We start from the raw sequence: 24,329 nt of genomic DNA, 5'->3' as shown, positions 1-24,329 counted from the left end.
TCTTATGTTCTTTCTCTAACACGTAATGAAGGTTATTAAGCGTTTTAGCTCCTGTGTTGTTAATATTGACCGCCATTTCCTTTATGAAGTGAAGCAGCCTCCCTGTCTGTCCTCGCGCTGTCCTCACATCCCCGGACCCCCAGACTCGGAGGAGCAGGATGTCAGTATTGTTTATGAAGCAGGGTATAGAAAGTACATTATTGAAATGAAAATACTATTTATTTACTTTTACAAACAGTGAGCAGCTGGGCAGCTGCAGCATGTGTATTGCAGGAGATGTGTAAGCGTCTTTGAGTAGTAGAAAAGCGCTAGGCCTTAGGCTATAAATATTATATATTATTATTATTATTATTAGGCCTATGTGTTGGACATGTGTGGTTGGACTCTGTCTCACAGGCAGGTTGCAGTGTAACATCAGAGGACACTGGGCCAATTGTACATTCTCAAACTGCACCACTTCGAACTAACTAAACAATGCAGAGATTATTTTTATATAATTGTATTCAATAACCGTAAGAAATTAAAAACAGTATGAAGTGATTTGTAAATAGGAATACAGATTTGACTTAATATTTTCATAAATATATTTTTCTCCCAGTTTGTCATGGGACTGATTTTGACCCTCTCAAAGAACCGGAATCCAGAACCGAAAATAACCGGAATCGAAAAGCAGAACCGGAATCGTTAAAATCCAAACCGATACCCAACCCTATGTGTGATGCAGTAAATCTTACCGCTCACTTACGTTAGCGGTGTCTTAAAAACCGTGGGAAAATGTAAAATACGATGACGAAGAAGAAGATTCCAGTGGCCCCAATTTTTGTTCATTCTGGACAAGTGAAAAATGTATTCGGACAAGTCAATCGAAGTAAGAAAGCTTACACACCTTCCGGCGCAGACTGAAAACTCATCTCTTTCGACTCCACCTCGAGCGATAGAATGACTAACAAAGAACTGCTAACAGAGCACTTATATACTAATAAAGGACTGGCTTATCTAAAGCCAGTTGAGTAGCACTTGAAAGTTGAAATACTTGGCTCTATGAAACCTGATGTACTTTATGATTCTGTTTTCTTCAAGGTTGTGTCTTCCTGGTCGAATGTACTTATTGTAAGTCGCTTTGGATAAAAGCGTCAGCTAAATGCAATCTAATGAAATGTAATGTAAATTGCCAAACTCACTTGTCCATGGACAAGTACTCTAAGATTTTTTCTCACACTGATTAGTAAAGATTCTGCATTGCAAATGTTACGCAAGTAAAACAAGTATTAGCATCAAAATATACTTAAATTAGCAAAAAGTAAAAGTACTCATTATGCAGAATAATATATAATATATATGATATTTGATTATAATGATTGATCATGAAAGTGTTCTCAAAGCTGCAGCTAGTTTGAATGACTTTGTATACTGCAGGGTAGCTGGTGGATTTACTCCAGGTGGAACTAAAGTCTGATTTAACCCGTTTAGCTCTGAGCCTGTTTTTCAGGCTCGAAAATGACATTTCCAGAACAAATGACCATAACTAGACTTCTAAAAAGGGGAAAATGAATAATCTTTTTTCTCAAAGTAATGATAAACCTGTGAGTTGGATGTAGAGAAGCCAGAATCAATAGATGTTTTTTTATTTTAAAGAAAATTCAGATTGAACATAGTAACTGTAAATTATAGTGTCCGTCTAAATATTATTTTTTACTTATAGTGAAAACTAACCTTGGATGATGGGTTAGTAGACTAAAAGCTTTAGAAATCCAAAGTATAACATATAATAAGTACCCTGTATCAAGATTGATGCAAAACAAGTGACATTTGACCTTTTGAAGAAAAGACAGTTTCTTTTCCTGCAAACCATCCTTTCTTGAACTTTAATGCTATACAATTGGTATTGTTTTAACTATATTTAACCGGATGAAGGATTTTAGTCACGGACTTCTGGATCTTCAGTTATCAGAGCAACAAGCTGAGCTAGCTCGGTTAGCAGCGCCGAACTGCCCTGGAGAAACACATGAAACTAGCACCGGGTCCGTTTGCTTTGGAGATTTGATTGTGATTGGTGGTTTGCTGTGCATGCAGAGCCTGCATGTCACTCACTCAAGTACCCCTGACATGAGAGCCGCGCAAGTTTTCCTTTTGTAGCAAGCAGCAAAATAATTGTAACATGACGTGTTTGAGTGAATTTGCCTACTTAATATCGCAAGTCCTAAAATGTTTCTATTTTTTTTATCGCACGTCCACGCGATGTGAATATCGCGATTATCGTCACGAAACGATATATCGTCAGCCAGGGGTGGACTGGGACTAAAATTCAGCCCTGGAAACTGACCCAGTCCGGCCACATGAAATGTCAAATGTTAGAAACCCGCTGTTTATTATTTAAAGTTTTACATCTGATTCTCTCCTTTTTGCTCTCTGTACACAGCTCCAGTTTGATCATTGGCCTGTCATCAGATTTCATTTTAGTTGCTTCTGCCTGTAGCGGAAGTTTAGTACAATTATTTTTAATGAAATACTCCAAATCTCCACCCTCCATAATTGCACTTGCTTCAGTTGCTTGCTACTTTTTAAGGGCGGTGATACAGTATGAACTGAAGTTGATGTGATTTGATTGGATTGTGAGGCATGACGTGAGCCTCATCTGATTGGTCAATCCCTCAATTTTTTTTCACCAAGGGAAGCCAATTTCGGCTAGCCTCCTCTCGCAACAGAGTGCAATTTACTGTTTCACCATAACATCTAGAGGGGCGCTATTACCGAAACTAAACTAAGTGTTTTTATTTATTTATTAAAATTATAACTACAATCCAAAATTCAGGGGGAGCCTGGCTTCCCTTGGCCCCCAGGAGAAAACACCACTGAGTTCAAGGGATAATTCTCAATCCCTTCTCTTCGTGTGGCCGGTCTTTTTTCTTCTTCATGCGTTATTGACAGATACGAACCACACAACTGCATTAGCGGCCGCTGTCGCCCTCGGTCGGCCGTCAGCGCAACTTAAATGATGACGTTAAACTATTTTTTTTAAAAGGGCCAGCCGTCAACGGCCCTTGACGACCGGCCGTTCTGTGGTTCTCCAGATTCTACAGATGGCCAGTCCGCCCCTGCGTGCAGCCCTAATTCACACAGCTTCTTTTGTCCTCCTTGTGTAGCTGAATTTGTTCCGTTTAACTCTGCATATTTTCAGATACAATTTATTTGTATAGTTAGATTTCAACAGTGGCTGCATACGATTGTTCCTGTACCGTTGGATCCAAACATTTACAATCATCTCTGTAAAGTCCTTTTTCTTTTTATACAAAGAATTGATATCCAAAAATTATTTTTATCCAACAAAATATTCTGCTTCAAAACATATTTGCTTGCTGTTTTCACTGATAGGTCCTATGCATGTGTGTATTTGTAATGTTGTGTTTGTGTGTACGCAATAACAGAGGAAAACTGAATTTCACATCCGGATTAACAAAGGGTCAAATATTATTCAAGTTAATTAGTTGTTACAAAAAAGATAACTATAATAATATTATGTGTAGCGACAGCAGGAAACAAACAAAGTCGCTGAGAGGCTAACCCCCAGTTTCCTCTGCGCCGTGCCGCGTCACGGCTGAGCCGCGGTTTTGGTCCGACCTCCTCTAGCGCCATAACCCACCGGACGCGTTGCAGAAGCGTTTCAGAAGCGTTTCAGAAGCGTAGCGTCATGCGTGCAGGCTCGCAGTTTTGTTATTGATTCGGCATCCTGGACATTTGTACTTCTACAAGAAAGTAAGTAGGCTACGTAGTTAAACGTTTTATTTTTGTGTCCGTTTAAATTGTGTTTATTGTTGTTATAAATTATTAATTAATATAAAATAGTGTGTTTTTCCACTTCCATGATGAAAACCTCGTCGTCCATCGTGCGTATCGTAGTGGAGGTGTTGTGATGAAGGAGGGGGGTCTGCTAAATTAGTATATGTGGGGGATGGGCCTGGCCCGGATGCTCACCTTTCCACTTCCTGCGAGGGGGGGCTGCCTGCCCGACCTTACGGTTGCGCCGCGGCAAAAATAGAATTCATCCTAATTTTAGAGAAGTGCTGCGCCGAGCCGCTTCTGGGACGCAGCCGTAACGCGGCGCAGCCATAACATGCCGCAGACGGACCCGGTGGAAACTGGGGGTGAGGCCGGGCCTGTTTGATATTGTATGACACGCTAAAAAAGTATTTTTTAGTATTTTCTGAGATCAAAACTCTGTTGAATTGTAATGTAGTTTAATGATAAATACGTGGTGATCAGACATAGACATTGTAATAATAATGATCAAAGCAATCATAAATCTTGCTGTCAACAAAAAGTACAACGGCACTGTGTCACCCTCTCTTCCACTCACACACACCTCACGCAGGTGAACAGGATTATAATGAGTGCCGCCCATATCCATGTGACCCAAGCAAACCAATCAATAGTGATCAAACAAATATCTTATATTAAAACAAAACGCATTACTATACATATTTCATGGCTCCTACAGTATGCATTGGCTTGGATCAAGATGTCATTACTTTCATACCAACATCTGTGGAAACATGTTGAGGAAATAAGAACCTACCAGTACCTCGTTCGCTCTTAGATATAGTAAAGTAATAGTATAAAGTAGCATTAAATGACGAATCAAGTACACATAACTAAGTAGTGTTGGTGAGATACTGAGGCCAAAACCTTTTGACTTCCCACTAAACAACAAATTCTGCTATGAAAGGACTTTCAAGAGACTCATGGTATCCAAAAATATCATTATGTTCTTTCTTAACAGCTGATAAACATTTTGCCTTTAGACTAGCTTGTATAAACTTATTTTCCAGTATAACTCTTATAGCCACAAACAGTTCCAGGAAGAATCTGTACGCAGGCAAAAAGAACATGCCGCCTGTTTCTCTGCGGTTCATCAACTCATTCTAGACTCATGAGTCACAGACTCTCCGCCCTGCTTCTCACCCTGCACATTTAACCCTCATGCTTCCACCACTTCAGCAAATACAAGCCTTCTCTTCACTACACATTCAGAAATATTACTAGCCTAGGGGTGTAACAAACTCAACATTCACAGTTCCGTATGAACGTCGGTGTCACAGTGTGGTATGTTATAGGTACACAAAAGGAAAAACATGTAGAACAAAATAGTATACTCATATACAGGCCAGGGTTTCCGCTAGGATTTTTTCTCGCCGGTCAAATGTCAGGGCAGAATTTATTTTACCGGACAAATTTGAAACTTACCGGTCATATTTCAATAATAATAAGAGTTGTGTAGCAGAGTTTCCGTTAGCAGGTAATTACCGGACTATGAGCAGATATGCTGATGTTTAAAACTCAGTTCACGGGACTCATTTTTATATTGCTTCAGTTTATAATCGTAACAGATCGAAAAAATTCAGATTAATTTTTCAATAAATTATTCCACAAACATCATAATTATTACATTCAAACAAACTACTTGTAGTAGATAACGTACATTATTCAGAAGTTTACATCAACTTTGAATAATAACACGGGAGAAACGGATCCTCTCTTTCCCCTCTCCCTCCCTCTCTCTCTCCTGACAGCACGTCAGTTTCTCATGCAGCTCCTGCAGCTCGCTAAACAGAGGGCGGGGCTTCAGGTGATCATGCAGAGCTGCGTGTCTCGGTCTGACTCAGCAGTTGATCTGATCTCTCTCTCGCGTCCGGTTAAACTTCACTCGCGTTTATGTTCATATCGATCAGATCCAGCTCTCCTGATCGGCCTTTATAGAGAGCACCGATCAAACTATTAAGAGTGAATATCGGCCGATAATGACCGGCGGCCGATCTATCGGAGCCTCCCTAATTATTACCAGACATTTTGACCGTCAGGTTTTGAATTTACCGGTTTTTTATAAATTTTACCAGCTAAAAACCGGTAATTACCGGCTAACGGAAACCCTGATACAGGCATATTGTCAATAAGAAAATATAAATTAAACAAATGTCAATAATGCTGCATCATGTGCGACCCACCAACTTGGACCTTACCCCCTCTTCTAAGAGCACCGCGATTGTTAAGCGAGCAGAATTTTCTCAACATACCAAAACCAGTGAAAATCCTCTATTCTCAATACCAAAACTCGATACCATGATGGAATAACTAATACAAAACAATAGATTAACTTAAAGATACTTTACATACAGGTTAAACAGGTCAGGTTTCCCAGCTAAGATAAACATTATTTAATCAAGTTTTTGGGGCAGAATCCTGATCAACACATGATGCCTAATACGAATGTTTACTGAAGAGTGCTTGAATGCGCTACAATGCTAATTTACGGAATGTATGTTCAATGGCAGCCGGCTGCTAGCGGCTGACATAACTAATTCTCCTCCGGCAGATTTTAACACAAATTTGTTGTTGACAATGTAGCACTCAAAGGCTGCGGCCACACGAGGACGAAAACGGTCGTTTGCGTTACTGTTTAGTGCCATATAGACCGTTCGGCCACACGAGGACGACCGAATACGGCACTAAACGACTGAGGAAACGATAACGGGTCCCAAGGTGGATAGAACGGCATACGCAACGCTCTGGGGGGTCCAACGGCTCCGTGTGTACACCCTATACGATCATTTCCTGATAATGATGAGGCAATAGCCCCGCCTCTCCCCACCTCTGCTGCTCACCCCCGCGTCAAAGTAAACTGCACCCTGAATTCAGATTATTTATCTTTCTCTCGATATGGACCTAAACGCGAGTGAAGTCTAATCTGACAGGACGGAGACACGCAGCTCTGCTCACCTGCAGCTCCTCCCGCTGCAGCAAAACACACACTTCAAGTCAGATCATCACCCTTAGCTATTTTAATTACCTCTCAAACTACCTAAACTAGTTATAAATGTTTATTTTTACTGTCGGCCGGGTCACTCATTACTGGATCAGCTGCTGCATGAGACAGACACTGACGCTGTCCGAAGAGAGGGAGGAAAAAGAGAGACTCCGTGTATTTTATTATTATATTATATAGAGTCGTTATTCATTTGTTTTAAAGCTCAATAAATAACAAAGAAGACCTTTGAGCGGCACTTTTATCATTTAGTCCGGAAGATTTAAACTTTAATACACGTTGACTGGCGAAAAACTCTGCCCGGTTCCCTCGGCCCCCACCGCGGAGAATAAACAGAAGGGCAACCATGACAAAAATGCTTCGCTGCTTTTGTGGAGGCAGTTACAGCGCCACGTACAGGCTCCTGCATATGTACTGCAGCTTCTCCAGCGGCTGGAGCTAAACGGAGCGGTCTCGTGTAGGCAGACACTATCCGGATAACTATTGCGATTGCGATTGCGTTAATCCTATGCGTTTAGCCGTTTTCGTCCTCGTGTGGCCGCAGCCTCAAAAGGGAATAATCTGCATTGCCTGGATGTATCGATAGTGAGTTTACTTTGTCTCCAAACATGAAGGGACGCCCTACAGTATGACTACTGGCCACTACGGTACCTGTGGTTCTGGATAAAAACAGACCATCACATTTTCAGAATTATTACTAGGTATGGGAGGTCAGAGTTTTACAAAATCCTAAGAGAAACATTACTATACTAAATAATAATAATTTCTCTCTTGTTTAAGTGAAGGGCTTTTAGGTGCGCTGAGTATGGTTGAGGGGAGCCAGTATTGACATGTATATATTAGGGGTGTAACGGTTCACAAACATTTCGGTTCGGTACGTACCTCGGTTTTTAGGTCACGGTTCGGTACAGCAGAAAAAATTATCACAAAACATAAAATATATATATATATTTTTTATTATTATTAAACTGTGAATAATGTATTCACTCAAATAAATACAAAATATAATAAAATAAACATTAAGGTGCAGCATTTCGATGAACTGAAATAATCTGTATTTGAACTTTACTGTACTAGTACTCACAAAACAAACTATTAGTTTTGGGTTTTTAATTATTATTAAACTATGAATATTCACTCAAATAAATACAAAATATAGTAAAATAAACATTAAGGTGCAGCATTTCGATTAACTGAAATAATCTGTATTTGAACTGTACTGTACTAGTACCTAAGAAGCCAGTTTGACATAATGACTTGCTTGTCATTGTATTTTCATGTTGTTTAAAGAAAGATGAACTTGTCCACATTGCTTGCCGAAAGGGCAGATCTGCTGGCACTAGCAATGTCTCCTGCTGTGGAGAACACCCTCTCGCTAGGGACAGAGGTAGTAGCAGATATAGCCAGGTAGCGCTTTGTTAACATGGCAACATAAGGATATTTGCCGTTTGTAATAGCTTTGGCTCGGTCTGAACTCTCTGCGAGTGGTGGAGGCTTACATGCTAGTGGGAGTTGGGTTTGCACTTCAGTCTTTTGGTACCGGTGATATTCACGTTCGGGTGATGCCTTTTCAAATGAGTGTGCAAGTTTGATGTATTGCCAGCCGCGTAACCAATGTTGAACAATGTTGAACAATGCCGACAAACAGCTTTGGTTCGGTCCACCTGTCTTTGTCCGTCATCCTTGTTCGTAACTGCGAAACCAAAATGTTCCCAAACCGGAGACTTCAATGATGCTGGAGGATTTTCGAGCTCAACTTTATCTGCGTTCGCCATTTCCTTAAATTACTGACTAAATTTGAACGCATCCCTGTGACCAGCTCTCATAGTAAGCCTCTCGTCCAATGAAATAACTTGCTCGCTCTATGACGCGTTGAACCCAATGTGAGCAAATTACTCTGAATGCTGCGACGCAGCACCTGAGATTACTTCCAAGAAGTTGTTCACGTTCTCAATTTTTTACGTTTAACGTTATATTCGAATAAGTTCGGTACGGGTACGTGTACCGTTACACCACTAGTATGTATACATCGTATATGCTGTGACACCTTAAATTCCCTACGAGGAATAATAAAGATGGATTTCTTTTTTTAAGCTCCTGCATCTAGAAGAATTCAGTACCACTGGTCAGTTCTGCTAAGCTGATAACAGCAAGGTTACAGTGACTGATCTCTACATAACTGACACACACACGTACGGTCAGCCACCGTCATTATGCACAACAAGTACTTTTTTTTTTTTTCACACACACACACACACACACACACACACACACACACACACACACACACACACACACACACACACACACACACACACACACACACACACACACACACACACACACACACACACACACACACACACACACACACACACACACACACACACACACACACACACACACACACACACACACACACACACACACACACACACACACACACACACACACACACACACACACACACACACACACACACACACACACACACACACACACACACACACACACACACACACACACACACACACACACACACACACACACACACACACACACACACACACACACACACACACACACACACACACACACACACACACACACACACACACACACAGTAAAGGTATTGTATAACCGTTGTTCGGCCTTAAATAGAATTTAAACTGTAATAGTGTTTGCACCACTTTTGTAAACAAGTGAGATGATCTGATGGGAAACGGATCTATTTGTTATTCTCCAATCTGGCTGACTGCTTAACATTTTGGGCACATGTTCTCTAAGGGCCCTTTGGTTTCTTCAACATTTGTGAGGACAAACTCAAGAAAGTCAAATGTAGGCGGGAAATGTAGCGTTGTACCCATGGATATATATAAACTAGACCCTCCAGAAAAACGCGATTCTGCGATCGCAGAAATTACCGCATAATCAGCAAAATGGCGCATATTTTTAAAAAGCCGCATATTTATCAAAAGGCCGCATATTTATCAAAAGGCCGCATAATCCCCGCATTTTTCCACACAAAGTTTAGAAAAAAAAAAGTGAACTCGTCTTGATGATGCGCGACGTCATCAGCTCGCGCATCACAGAAGGTAAACAACACCGTAGAGTGAACGTGTGGAGCTCACACGAGAGTTTCTCTTCACCAAGATGAAAAAATCTAATCCATCTCATTTACCGACGAACATTTCTGCTAAAGACCGGGCAAAGCAGTATCCCGATGTCTGGGGGGAAACTATTCTGCAGAGAGAGAGAGAGAGTGTGATTAAAATAGCCCAAGAGTGTGATTAAAATAGCCCAAATGCTTTTACAATAAATAAACATTGAATGTGTTTAATTGAATAGTAAAGGGGTTTAACGTTAGTGGCAGGTTGTGTGTGAGAGAGAATAAATAAATAAGACAGCCCAATATTTATTTTTTCCGCATATTTCCGCATATTTCGCAACTTCCCGCAATTTCACCGCATAAAATCACATAAAACCCCGCATGTTTGATCGCATAATCAAGGATTTTAGCCCGCGTTTTTCTGGAGGGTCTAATAAACACGTGTTTATATATATATATCTATGGTTGTACCCAGAGCCATATAATAGAAATTTTTTTTCCCTCTATATTGCGCTGGTTGTACCTACACTTCCTACAGCGTAACCTGAGACCAGGGCCGGCCCGTCGCACTGGCGTTATAGATGTTCGCCCAGGGCGCCAGATCTGTGGAAGCGCCGCGCTGACAGCTCTGGGAGAAAAAAAAATGTTTTGACCGTTGGTGCTCATCCTAATGTTCGGCCTTGATGTAACAACATTCATAATTAAGTAAATGTAACACCTTTTTCATCCCGGTTACACTTTTCATGTGCCCTGTACGATGGGCGCTGTAAGTGATGAAAATGGGGGATGTTGGTTTATCTGGCAACCGCAGCTCACAGCCAAAGTGCGAGTGAGCGTGGGGGTGAGCGAGGGAGAAAGGGAGGGTGCACCGGTACCTAGGGCTGTGCAATTAATCGTATTTTAATCGCGATTACGATTATGGTTTGCGACGATTATGAAAACAGCATAATTGACAAAATACGATTATTTTGCTGGGTGCGCTTTTGCCCCTCCCTAAAAGCCCACTCGGCCGGCCACGTGGGAGTGACATGTGTTGTGAGTGTTCAGCGCGAGCGAAGATGTCAGAACAAGAGCAGCAATTAGTTAAAAAGAAGGGTCGCGGCGAGATTCCCAGTCGATCGCGAGATGTGTCTAAAAATAGAACAACAATATTCTGTTTTATCGTTAATGTCCCGTAACATAATCTTCCTGTGCCAGAATAATGCACTTGAACGCATCAAAGCTTTGTGATTGGCCAGCCTCACCCCATGTGTCAGGGCGTGGCTGGTGGGCAGTGGGCACTATTTTGCTGACGTTCTCCGTGTCAACAGGAGTCACAGTTCGCACACACACAAGACCGTAATTATGGCAGAAGCAAAAAAGCTCAAAATATATAATTTTCACTCCGAGTGGGAGGATGATTATTTTTTATCTATTCCAGTCCATCTGTCTCATTTACAATGCGAGCGTGGCTTTATCGAAGAAGGGTAATTTAGGAGCGGCATTTCAAAACAGTGCACAAACGCTACGAGACGGAATTCCCTCCTAATTCTGCCCTACGCTCCAAAAGGGGAGGGGCCTGAAAGCACAGCTAAATGCACAGCAGTCCATTTTCACCAGGCCCAACAACAAGAGCAAGGCTGCTCCAGAGCATCTTATCGTGTCAGTCAAGTTCTTGCGAAACACATGAATTCTTTCAAAGACGGCGAAGTTGTGAACGAAGCATTCCTGGAGGCTGCCGACGCACTTTTGGGGGACAGTAAAAATAACAGTAGCATTTCAACAGGTTTTTGATATAATAAAAACTCAAGTTAGATACCGTTATTAATCAGCTGTTAGTTTTAGTTTGTTTGAACTTATTCATTATAATTATTGTACAAAATGGTATAAGAATGCAAACTTAAATTGATTATAGTCTATTATCAATTCAGGTTAAGGAACTAGTGTTGCTTGCATCCGATTTTAAAAAGGCAGTTATTTTTATAATCTACTAAAATGCAACAAAAAAGGGTTTGATTCTATTAATTTTGTCTTTTTTATTGCACTCTTGCAGCAGATTCCTGAGTAGCTTCAGATCTGAGTTGTCTTATTAGTAAGTCTCATTTATACTTTTGTTGCAACACTATTTTTATATAATGGCAAAGAAAGGGTTCAGAGTATTTTCTTTTTTTCCTGTGTCATATGTGGCAGCACTGCCACAAGTTCCTCTTCAGAGAGGGTCTTCAGTACAGGTGGCTTGTCACCTGCCTGCGCTCATCTCTGAAACCAGACCATGTAAACAGGCTGGTGTTTCTTGCAAAAAATCTTTAAGAGATGACATGAGCAGCCCTACCAGCATGGTGTGACCATGGTGGCCAAAACATTTTTATTTGGTCTTAAATTGTAGTTCAACATTTATTTCCTGTTACTTCTGGACCATGACGGTTGGCCAGCCTTCAACGTTTAGTGGAATATGTTGAATATGTTTTCAGGAGTTTTCAGTAGGTTGTGACAGTGCACTGCAACATATTTGATTTAATTTATTTTAGTCTAATTTATTTTTATTTATCATATTAATATATGTTTAGTATGGTTTTGGAAGTGCGCTACAACATATTTATTGATCTTGTTTATTGGTAAAATATTATTTGTGTTAAAGTTCAATAAATGGTTAATGAATAATCGTCAAAATAATCGTGATATCAATTATTGACCCAAATAATCGTGATTATGATTTTCGCCATAATCGCACAGCCCTACCGGTACCAGCGCTGTTGTTATTAGCACCTGGTGCTAGCTGCTCTAACTGAAGAAGAAGATGTTTCTACAATGATGTGGAGGGAGAGTCCTCTCCAGTCAGACTGAGGCTGATAACTACAGCTCAGTGAGGTAAAGGACTCTGAGGGTTTAGATAGTTCACTTTAGTCTAAGTCAGGGGTGCCCAACCAGTCGATCGTGATCGACCGGTCGATCGCGGGGAGATTCCCAGTCGATCGCGAGATGTGTCTAAAAATAGAACAACAATATTCTGTTCTATCGTTAATGTCCTATAACAGAATCTTCCCGTGCCAGAATAATGCACTTGAACGCACCAAAGCTTTGTGATTGGCCGCCGTGACCCCATGTGTGGGGGCGTGGCTGGTGTCAACAGGAGTGAGTGACAGTCTGCACACAAACAAGACCGCAATTATGGCTGAAGCAAAAAAGCCCAAAATATATAATTTTCACTCCGAGTGGGAGGATGATTATTTTTGTATCTATTCCAATTCAAAGTCCATCTGTCTCATCTGCAATGCGAGCGTGGCTTTATAGAAGAAGGGTAATTTAGGAGCGGCATTTCAAAACAGTGCACAAACGCTACGAGACGGAATTCCCTCCTAATTCTGCCCTACGCTCCAAAAGGGGAGGGGCCTGAAAGGACAGCTAAATGCATAGCAGTCCATTTTCACCAGGCCCAACAACAAGAGCAAGGCTGCTCCAGAGCACCTTATCGTGTCAGTCACGTTCTTGCGAAACACATGAAGTCTTTCAAAGACGGCGAAGTTGTGAACGAAGCATTCCTGGAGGCTGCGACGCGCTTTTTGGGGACAGTAAAAATAACAGCAGCATTTCAACAGGTTTTTGATATAATAAAAACTCAAGTTAGATACCGTTATTAATCAGAGCTCTGTAAGTTTTAATTTGTTTGAACTTATTCATTATAATTATTGTACAATAATGCAAACTTAAATTGATTATAGTCTATTATCAATTCAGGTTAAGAAACTAGTGTTGCTTGCATCCTATTTTAAAAAGGCATTTATTTTTATACTCGACGATGATGCAACAAAAAAAGGGTTTGATTCTATTAATTTTGTCTTTTTTATTGCACTCTTGCAGCAGATTCCTGAGTAGCTTCAGATCTGAGTTGTCTTATTAGTAAGTCTCATTTATACTTTTGTAGCAACACTATTTTTATATAATGGCAAAGAAAGGGTTCAGAGTCTTCTCTTTTGTCCCTGTGTCATATGTGGCAGCACTGCCACAAGTTCCTCTTCAGAGAGGGTCTTCAGTACAGGTGGCTTGTCACCTGCCTGCGCTCATCTCTGAAACCAGACCATGTAAACAGGCTGGTGTTTCTTGCAAAAAATCTTTAAGAGATTACATGAGCAGCCCTACCAGCATGGTGTGACCATGGTGGCCAAAACATTTTTATTTGGTCTTAAATTGTAGTTCAACATTTATTTCCTGTTACTTCTGGACCATGACCATAGCTTCAGATCTGAGTTGTCTTATTAGTAAGCCTCATTTATACTTTTGTAGCAACACTATTTTTATATAATGGCAAAGAAAGGGTTCAGGGTCTTCTCTTTTGTCCCTGTGTCATATGTGGCAGCACTGTTCAATGCTTCTTGAAAACATTACCCACTGTAGTGACGTGTGGATAAACTCCAACTCTGTATCAACAACACTGCTGTGTAACTTCAGTTAAATACTTGTATGTGTGTAGATTAGAAAGAGGTAAGATAAAGGATCTGCAGTATTTTATGGAGTATTAAAGGTCAGTTTTATACAAGTAGTGTGTATTTACCTGGCAGTAGGCTCTCAGTAATGGCTACGCCTCTCTATTTGGACTGGTAGATCTCGGCAGACTGGCAACTTTAAAAGCAGCTCTCGGTTCAAAAAAGGTTGGGCACCCCTGCCCTAAGTTATCTCAGTGGGTCTCAAACGATTTGATCACAATTTATGTAAACACATATTTCCAAGGCACTCCTTTATAATTATTGGGATAAAACAGGTTTGAAATCATTACAATGTAAACTATAGGACAGTAAACCAGACATATCGTTTTAAACTGGAGAGATAAAACAATATGCATAAATAAAATAGTAAAATAAAATATGAATGAACAACAAAAATAAAATACGTTACATGTATTTGTTATTGGCTATGGGTTATTGGTTATGTTCACATACTTATTTAATTATTAAAATGTAAACCGATCTTTTTCATATGGGTGTTTAGAGTTGTACCCCCTAGATCTAGTCTCTAGTCATTCTGCTTAAAGTGCACCAGATTGAAGCATTTTGCTTCAAAATGTTCAAACATTTCTTCCCGGTATGCCTGAGAAGGCAGATATGCTTGTTTTTCTCAACAAGAACGGTTTTTAAATGGGGGGGGGGTTCCTTTAAAAGTTGGACTGTTGCACTGTTGTCGCTTCAGTGGTTCTCAGGTTAAAGTTACATAGCAGTGAATATAAACAGACTGATTAATGTGAATATTACTGTAAACTAACCTGTTTAAAAGTTTCTCGAATAAATGTAATTTTTTTGGTGGAAGAAGCACGCATCATGTTTTTACCCTGCGCCTCAAAGAATCGGAATTGAGAACCGTTAAGAACCGGAATCGAAAAGTAGAATCGGAATCGTGGAAATTCAAACGATACCCAACCCTACCCGTCCCCTTGTGTATTATGAAGGTTTTTATGCATGTAAACGGTGTGCAGAGTCAAAACCCTCAAAGTACACCCTGTAGCGAGTACAACTCTAACACAGAAAATACCTCCCCTCTTGGAGATACGTCACTGTCCATTGTTTACTTCCTGGGTATTGTGACGTAGGAATGGCCAGTAATTATGGATTATAAACAATTGCTTCAAAGCCACAGATACATTATCAACCTATGGATCAACTGATTCAGCCGCGTTTTTTCTTTCTCGTTTTAATGCCATTGAACACGTCTTTTGATCAGATTGACAGCTACGGTGAGACGATCTCCCGTAAAAGCTCCGTAAAAGGTACGTGTTGTGATGTCTGTGTTTGCTTCCCCTGTTGCGAGATCGGATCGCTTAGATACTATACTTAAATAATCTGTGGAGTCTCAGCTTTAATCGGATATATTGTATGTGCAGTTTCGATAAGTAATAAGGGTATCTTTATTTTAATTCTGTGCTAAAGTGCGTTAGCATTTTTTTTTTTTATGAATAAAACCGCACGTCCCTGCGGTGTGAATACCGCGCATGCGCATACCGCGGTTATCGCCATGACACGGTATATCGTTCAGCCCTACGATACGGTCATGCGGTACCCGGAACCAAATGTGACCAATCCGTGGAGCCGTTACGTTACGTCCGCGGAGCCGTTAGGTTATGCCCCCGCTGATTGGTCCAAATTGACCAATCCACGGACTTCCTCACACACAGAGTGCATGCAGCTCAGCTGATCTCTCCTCCCTGGCTGCAGGCTGATAACAGACAGTTGGGATCGCGGTGAAATTCTCTCTGCAGACCCATTCTCACAGCGTCTATCAACCTTTTTCTTACTCAATATCAAGCCACACTTACTGTTTTTACTTCGGCTGTGACTTTGTGTGTGCTCAGGGTGAGTTTGGCTGTGTTTCGCTGTCGCTAAACAAGGAAATCACACCTCCACGGAGCACACTGGGCTCACAGGGAGGGGGGGGGGGGGGAGCCATTGGAGCTACAACGAGCCGTTAAAGGCAGAGAGTGAAATTCAGTGAATACACGTAGTTTACAGAGATGCTGTTTGAGAAACCAATGTGAGTTTGGAAAATTGCACAATATAAATCTATTCTAGTAGAGCTCAACAATGGAATTATGATCAGTGGAAATGGCCATGACATGGGACCTTTAAATGAAACTCCTTTGAGTTTTAAGAGCGGCCTCTTTGTACAGCAGAACAGCCCGGTCATGTGACTGAGCTTCAAGCAGCTATTATTAGCCTGGTTGTCCTTTAAGAAACAGGCAAAATGTGTGGTTGTTCCTGCAGACAGCACAAGCTCCATTCTGTCAAACCATGAGATGAAGGAAGCAGAAGTGGTCATACACCCCGACTCATTTCTGTTCTAGGACTCATTCCCGCACCACTCTATATATCTCAGTTTGAAGTACCCCACCAGACTGCTCCTTACCTTGTGGACACTCTTGGGGTCCTCCATCCAGGCGAAGTACATCTCCTCCACATAGTTGGAGCTCGTCCCGTTCAGGAACGGCTCCGAGGCCACAGGTGCCGTGTAGCACCTGATTGGCAGAAACGTCCTTGTGCCACCTCTGGAGGGGCCTGTGATTGGCCGCTGTGGGCCGACAGTCTGCGCCGCCTGTGAGGCGGTTAGCGGACGCAACCGCGCCGCACAAGTCCTTAAACGATGCATTTGCAGTCCTTAAAGTATCACACACACGTTGGTGGTGGTCAGGCCGACGGGCCGGACGTCCTCAACCTCAGAACAACGACGGGATTCAAAAAAAGTCACTCCACCGGGGTTAGTCCCAGGAAAAACAGGGAGGAAGAAAGTGTCCACAAGTCCGTTTGTCCACTGAGAGAGAGAGGGGACACTGTGTTAGAGAAATAGTGGGTTTGAATATTTACATTTCAAACACCACAACATAGACACTAACATTACTGACATGAACTTTCCACTCACACATTCTGAACTTGAAGGGGAAAAAATGTAAATCTGACTAAAATGTGAAAGTAAATGGCGTGCACATATGGGCCTGTCATATCAACAGTAACATTCATTGGCTGATACTGATGACATGCCAATGGTTTTTTGACATGGTTGTAACAACATTTTAATTTCAAAACACAAAGCAGATAAATCAGTGTATTTCATGAAGTGACAACGCAGGCCAGTAAAAATACTTTGGCCATTAAACAATGCAATTTCATAACTTTTGTTTTTGATATTTGCCTCATGAGATCATTCTAATGGCCATTTTAATTGTGTTCTGAAGGCTGAACCCTGTGACCCTGAAATGCCCCCCTACACCGCTCTAGTCAAAATGTTAAAGTCAAGGGACATTTCGTCAAAGTGTTCAGGTGTCTGCAAGAAACTGTGAAATAGAACTTTTCTTGCAGGGTAGCCTGGAGAATAGCATGGGAATGGGATTGGAGACATTCCAGTGTCAGGAGTTCTTTCATTTCTCTGTTACGGGATTGTTATTGGACAGAAGTGAAAATCCTGTGTCTGACGTGCATTAGAAGAGACACAGTGACAAGCTGTAAACATGTTGTAAATTCAGGCATCTGATGTTCTTGATTTGATCTAAGATCTGCATGTTTGCATGCTGACCCGGCAAATCCTGCTTTTGTTTACTATTAACTTTTGGGAATTACTACTTTTGCATTTTATTTTTTAAATATAGATATTTTTTCCATTACTACGGCTTGTCGATGATAACATATGCATTTCCCTGCACGTTGGGAACCTGCCAAATGTTGTTCTGTTTTAAGTGTACTACCAGCTTAACGCTCCTGATCTACATCCCACAACCATTGACATGTGCAAATCAGTCAGAGGTAGTGGTATGTCAAACGTATGCATTCAATCTAAGTTCATAGTAGTGGGATATTCAGTTGCATTTATCCAAACATCCAAAATCAACAGTCTACTTGTTTTGATGATGCATAACTTTGCAAATGAATTTAAAGTATTGATTAAGTTCCTTAGTAAGAGTCAGAACAGGTATCACACAACTGCAATACAATATCATGTTTTTCTTAAACCCCTAAAAAGGTAGTTAAACCGTTTGTAGATGTTATTAGCTACGTTGGGAGACATTCTTTTATGGCCAACAAAGATAAGGATATTTTTGCCTTAGCACATATTCAGTTATGGAATTCTGCATTTGAGATATTTGCAGTCTGATAGAGCAAAGGAACCTGTGCTGTGTCTTCATGTGTTCCCTCAGCTGCTGTGTTTTGACCTTGTTAAGTCTTCACTCCCTGCCTCCATTCCTCTTCACTCACCCACGGCCTGTAGGCGGCCACCACCCGCCTTCCCGGCCTCTTCATTGGTTGAAATAGGACTCCAAAGCTATTACTATTGGCTACAGCAGCTGTTTGACACTTTGTCCTTTCACGAGTCATGACTTCCTTAAAAAATACTGCTTTAAAAAACATTGTAAAATTATGCTTTCCTCCGAGTGTGAAACACACAGAATGAAGGATAAAGACAGCTGTACGTTACAGTATGTGGAACAGACTACATTATTAGCTTTAGAGCTAACGTTATATAATTAGCCGGTTAGCTTGTACTTTCTCTATGAATTGCCATTTGCACTAGCAGCTAATATGTGCCTATGTAGTTGAAGTTACGGGAGATTTATCATTAGTGTGCATTTCGTACTTTAACCGTTAGCCAGTTTCAGCGAATAATTTGAGATTTGAGCTAACAGTCCCGGTAAGGGAAGTGTGTGTTGGTTAGCATGCGGCTAACATGCTAACAGGTTTGGTCTTCTGCAGGACGGATTTTAGTGTGACCCGGGGTCCATCTCTGTGTACAAAGAGGGTTCCCGGCATTCTCCCCACAGACACACAGGCTTCCTTAAAGTCTTAAATCCCGGTTACTGACCTCCAAAATGAGTTTCAGCGGCTCCCCTCTAGGCCTGTATCCCGGATGCCCTTCGCCTCTCCCGGTGAAATTATGACAGCTCGAGGGGCGCGGAGCATGGAAGGAAGCGAGCCAGGCCCGTGCGTGATGAGGAGGCGACGTGACGCAGCGCAGACGTCAAAACACAAGGGGGCGGGTCACGTCTCACGATTCATTTTTGATTCATAAAAAACGATAAATAAATAAAATAATAATACATTAATTGATTTTGAATCAAATTCATTAAAAAACAAAACCTAATGTTTAATTTGAATCCGTGTATCTACCGTCCAATTGTTTTTCTTTATTAAACACGTAAACGGAAGAGCGTCTGAGAGGCGTTTTTGCTTTTTACCTTACTAATGGTCAAATGGTCCTTGGACCGAGGCGAAACTCACGGAAGTGATTTCAAAACAAAAGCACTCGTTTTCTAAAATCACACTTTCAATCACTACAGTATCCTACTGAAGGAACGGCGATTATTATAAACAAGGGGAATTTAGCGATCACAACGAAAACGGCCAAGACACATTGAGCCCAGAGAATTGATGTTATTAAGGGCTGTAAATATAAGCCTATGTCTAAAATGGACAACATTGTTAGGAGATTTAAACTATACAGCGGTTCTGCACTGCGGTCAACTCAGCCGTCTCTCGCGTTTGTTTTTTCAAATCAGCTGCTCTTCATTATTCCTGCTATATTTGACGAGTGATACAAATATGTTTTACCACAAGTTCTTAAGGAAACTAACACTCTTGGACTCGGTTCTAGTTTGACTTCTACCAGAAATAAAATGAAGTACTTTTGCTGTGTACTTTGTGAGTAATCCTCTGTCAGAGTCCCCTCCATAGTACATAATGCATGTTTTTCTGCTATCTTTGATGAGTGATAAAAATATAATTTTACCATTAGTTCTTAATGAAATTGATACTGTTTAACTTTGTATTAGTTAGCCTACTACTTACAATACATTGAAGTACTTTTACTGTGTATTGTTTGAGAAATACTCTGTCAAAGTCCCCTGCTGAGAACAACATCAAGCCACTTCTGCTGAGTTTGATGAGGGAATTCTTTTTTATTGCCATTAGTTCTTCGTGAGATTGATCCTGTTGGACTCAGTACTAGTGAAACCCTCACAAGTACTATGAAGTACTTACTGTGTACTTTTCCAACAATCCTCTGTCAATGTCCCCTCCTGAGAACAATAATGCATGTTTCTCTGCTATTTTGAATAAGCGTTAACAAACCTTTCTTCATGAGACTGATATTGTTGGACAGAGTATTTTAAGAGGATGGTAGACTGCACACTGACACACTCTTGTTGGCCTATTGATGATGCTGCTGTCTTTTAATATATGATTATTTCTCAGCCGCTAGTTCGTACCTGACAGATTCTTCAGTCTCATCAGCCTCATCCTTCCATCAGTCCCAGTCATCGAGCCTCCAGCACACTTCCAGTGTCTGACTCCATGTGATTGTCCTGATGCTGTGAGGGTGATGCTGCCCCATGATCACACACTGCCAAGGACCTCATATTATGTCTGTCATTAATGTTACATCACCCATCATAACAATTTGCTTTCCTTTTTCTCTTCTCTTAACTGAAAAGTCCTGTCTTTATAATACAATGTAAAGTCCTTTTCCTGCACCATTTGAAGGCTTCAAAACAGGCATTTTTACTTTATGTGTTAGGCAAAATGACACAGTCAGTGGCCCAGAATTGTACTTTATAAACTCTGAATCTTGTGGTGCTTGAAGAATTACACACTGGTTAAGCCGGCCACGTTATATATGCCTTTTTTGGAGCCCTTTTTTGCAATATTTATTAAAATGTCACTAGTTATTTAAACAAACCATCAATATTTGTTATTAACTTCAACTAAAGTCAATTTAAATAGCGGGCAAAAATGGGTTAACTGCCATGCATTTGGTTTTTGACTATTTTAGGCAGAAAAACGTATATTCACTAAACCTTTTTTAATGATTTACTATAATTTAGAAAAGTTTTTGTGAGAAATCATTTCAAAAGTAAACTTATTTTTCATTTTATATTTAAATTTGAAATGTTTGCACACAACATTATTAAATGTATACATTTGTATCCATTTTTTTAAAATTATGAATCCATTTATCTTATTGTATTTCCTTGAGGCTGGGGAAGATATCATGTAGTTCAACAGGCAAATGTTCTAAGGCAAGTAAGTATACGTATAACATGGAAAAGGAAATAAAATAGGTTTCATAGGAGGATGTGGATTTATTTTCTCTCACCTTGTAATTACACAATCAAACCCTCATCAAACTTAGCAGAAGTGGCTTGATTGTGTTCTCAGCAGGGGACTTTGACTTTGAGGATTTCTCAAAAAAACACAGTAAAAGTACTTCAATGTATTGTAGGTAGTAGGCTAACTAATACAAAGTCAAACAGTATCAATTTCATTAAGAACTAATGGTAACATTATATTTGTATCATTCATCAAAGATAGCAGAACAACATGCATTATGTACTATGGAGGGGACTGATAGAGGATTACTCACAAAGTACACAGTAAAAGTACTTCATTTTATTTCTGGTAGAAGTCAAACTAGTACCGAGTCCAACAGAGTCAGTTTCCTTAAGCCCCTCTCTCCAAGGACCATTAGACCATTTAGCAAGGTAAAAAGCAAAAAGCAAAAAGGCCTCTCAAACGCTCTTCCGTTTACGTGTTTAATAAAGAAAAACAATTGGACGGTAGATACACGGATTAATTTGAATAGTTACTCAAACGTTTTTTAAACAATAATTGTTAAACAAATAGGACAAAGAGGTTTTTTATCTTGTTGCTTTGTAAATAAAAGGTTGAATTGTAGTTTACTATAAAACTATTTTTAATTGAAAAATATCATATGAGACTAAGAATAAGTTATGGACATTTGAAATATGTTATGTTTTCATTTTAAACATATGTGTTTCCATAATATAGATATATACCCATATAATAACTGTATACAACTGTAATGGATTGTGATATGAAATAAAATGTACATAAATAAAAATACATTGAAAAATAGTGCCAATAGTGCTGCATAGTTCTTTTTCTATTAAAGCTTTGTTCAATAAAAAATACGTTTTATATTTTAAAAACATTATTTGAAATCATATTTGAATTGCATTCCTTACATCAACATGTCCCTATTGTTTGTATATATATATATATATATATATAAATAAATGTATATAGTTCATTTTTACCTTTGCTTACATTGTTTTAAGGTGTATTTCTATTGCTGTACATTACATTGATCGTAAAACGCAAGGTCAAATGTGTTTTATCTTTAAAACAGATTCTGATTCCAATCTATTCTAATTAAATTCAGTGGCAGGTAAAACTCTGATTCACATTTCTTTGCCACCAACATGATCCTGAGTATTTTGTGCAATTTAATTACAAGGTTTTCAATTCAACAAAACCATTCCGTTATTGAAGTTTATTAAATGATTACATGGAGCGGCAGTGTGGATTCATCCCAGCAAACCGGCAGCACAGGTTTGGGCTCTACAGTTATGGATCTGCTCCAGGGCCGTTGCTATGGTAGAGAAACAAAATGTCCAGAGAGGAGCACCGTTGATTTCTGCTCCAACAGGTCAGAGATCACAATTTACTATCATCAACTTTTTTCAATAACAATGTCACCCAACACAGCAATATTTAATAATGAAATACAATTATTACCACAAAGAATAGGTTTACATTTCCAAAAAATTCAAAGAGGAAACCTATATAAAATGATTTATTAATATAATAAAAAGCCAGTATCCTCGAGATTGAGAAACGGCCATTGGCTCTGGAGCAGCTTTTCTCAATCTCGAGGATGCTGGCTTGGTAGTCGCGTACTTCCAAGTCACTTCCTTCAGAAACGAAGCAAGTATACTTCCAAGCCACGGCTTCGGAAAACGAAGAAGAATGGAACAGGCTAACAAGTGTGCCACTCTCTCTAACGGTTTCAACATAAACTGTACCGAAAATAAATACCTCACGATGTCCATCTAATTATGAACTTGCTTTACGTTCACGGAACACATATTTGGTGATAACAAATGTAACAAAGTAACATATTTATAACACATGTTCTACGCCACTACATACTTACATTTAAATGTGTGCTGCGTTGGTTCAGCCATTCTCCGCAAGTTTTTTTTTAAATTGGTCCGTGCGCAAAGCATTGTGGGGATTTTAAGGACACGAAGTCTACCCATGTGCAGCCTCGAAATTTCCCCCACACCAAGGACGCGGCCTCGGTGGAATTCCAAGTATGCTGGAGATTGGAACAGTACTTCGGCGGCACTCAATGATGTAGCATCCTTGAAATATTGGCTTGGAAGCCAGTATCCTCGAGATTGAGAAACGGCCACTGTGTCAAGTGTCCTTCTTGGGTTACCGTCCAGAGTTATCCAATATGGCGGACTATCTCGCACATGCGCAGTACAGAACGGGCAGGGGGACGGATCGGGTAGTGACAGCGGCCTCGGAGGAATTCCAGGGCTGCGTTTCACTTCGGTTAAATGGATTCCTTGCTTCCCTCACTGGCGTCGTTTCCCTGCGTCTAGCCCCTCCCACCAGGGAAGCACGGAGAGACGCAAGGAAACCACGAGAAGCAGGAAATGAGTTTTAAGAGCAATGGGACGTCCTTTCCTCCGGAGCGTCACGTGAAGCGACGTCCGTTTGTGATGACGCCGCACAGCTGATCGTCTGACAGCAGCTCTGTCCCCGTTATTATTACAAACACCCCCGCCTCTGTTAGTACACATTTACTGACACAAACATTAATATCATCTGTTAGACCCAAATAAATAAAATCAAATAAGAACTCATTCTCAAAAAAGATAAACGCCATTCTTAAAATGTATATAAACGAACATTAGTTAGATTATTATTATTTAGAGTGCACAAAAGAAATAAAATAATTGAGAGAAGAAAAAGATATATCTATCAAAACCCAGTTAGATTAACATTCATTGGACTGCACACTTTGTTTGTTTGTGAGGATATGTAGCACATTAACATTGTAATAGCACTTAATGACTGACTGAGTGGA

The 24,329-nt window shown here is 40.3% G+C and overlaps 1 protein-coding gene across 2 annotated transcripts in view; it reads right to left on the bottom strand.

The window, feature by feature from the left end:
- ogdha (oxoglutarate dehydrogenase a) overlaps positions 1–19,345 on the bottom strand; it is a 75,397-nt gene extending 56,052 nt beyond the window's left edge. For both annotated transcript variants that reach the window (XM_034090982.2, XM_034090980.2), the window contains exons 1-2: positions 19,236–19,345; positions 16,794–17,195 (exon numbers count right to left, since the gene is read on the bottom strand). In XM_034090982.2, the coding sequence (XP_033946873.1) occupies positions 16,794–17,033 (240 nt within the window). In that variant the 5' untranslated portion in view covers positions 17,034–17,195; positions 19,236–19,345. The remainder of the gene's footprint in view (positions 1–16,793; positions 17,196–19,235) is intronic.
- Positions 19,346–24,329: the final 4,984 nt, after the last annotated feature.

The sequence above is a fragment of the Pseudochaenichthys georgianus genome, chromosome 9, assembly GCF_902827115.2.
Source record: "Pseudochaenichthys georgianus chromosome 9, fPseGeo1.2, whole genome shotgun sequence".
Taxonomy (NCBI): Eukaryota; Metazoa; Chordata; class Actinopteri; order Perciformes; family Channichthyidae; genus Pseudochaenichthys; species Pseudochaenichthys georgianus.
The sequence above is the reverse complement of the archived record's forward strand: the minus strand, read 5'-3'. Positions and strand labels throughout refer to the sequence as shown.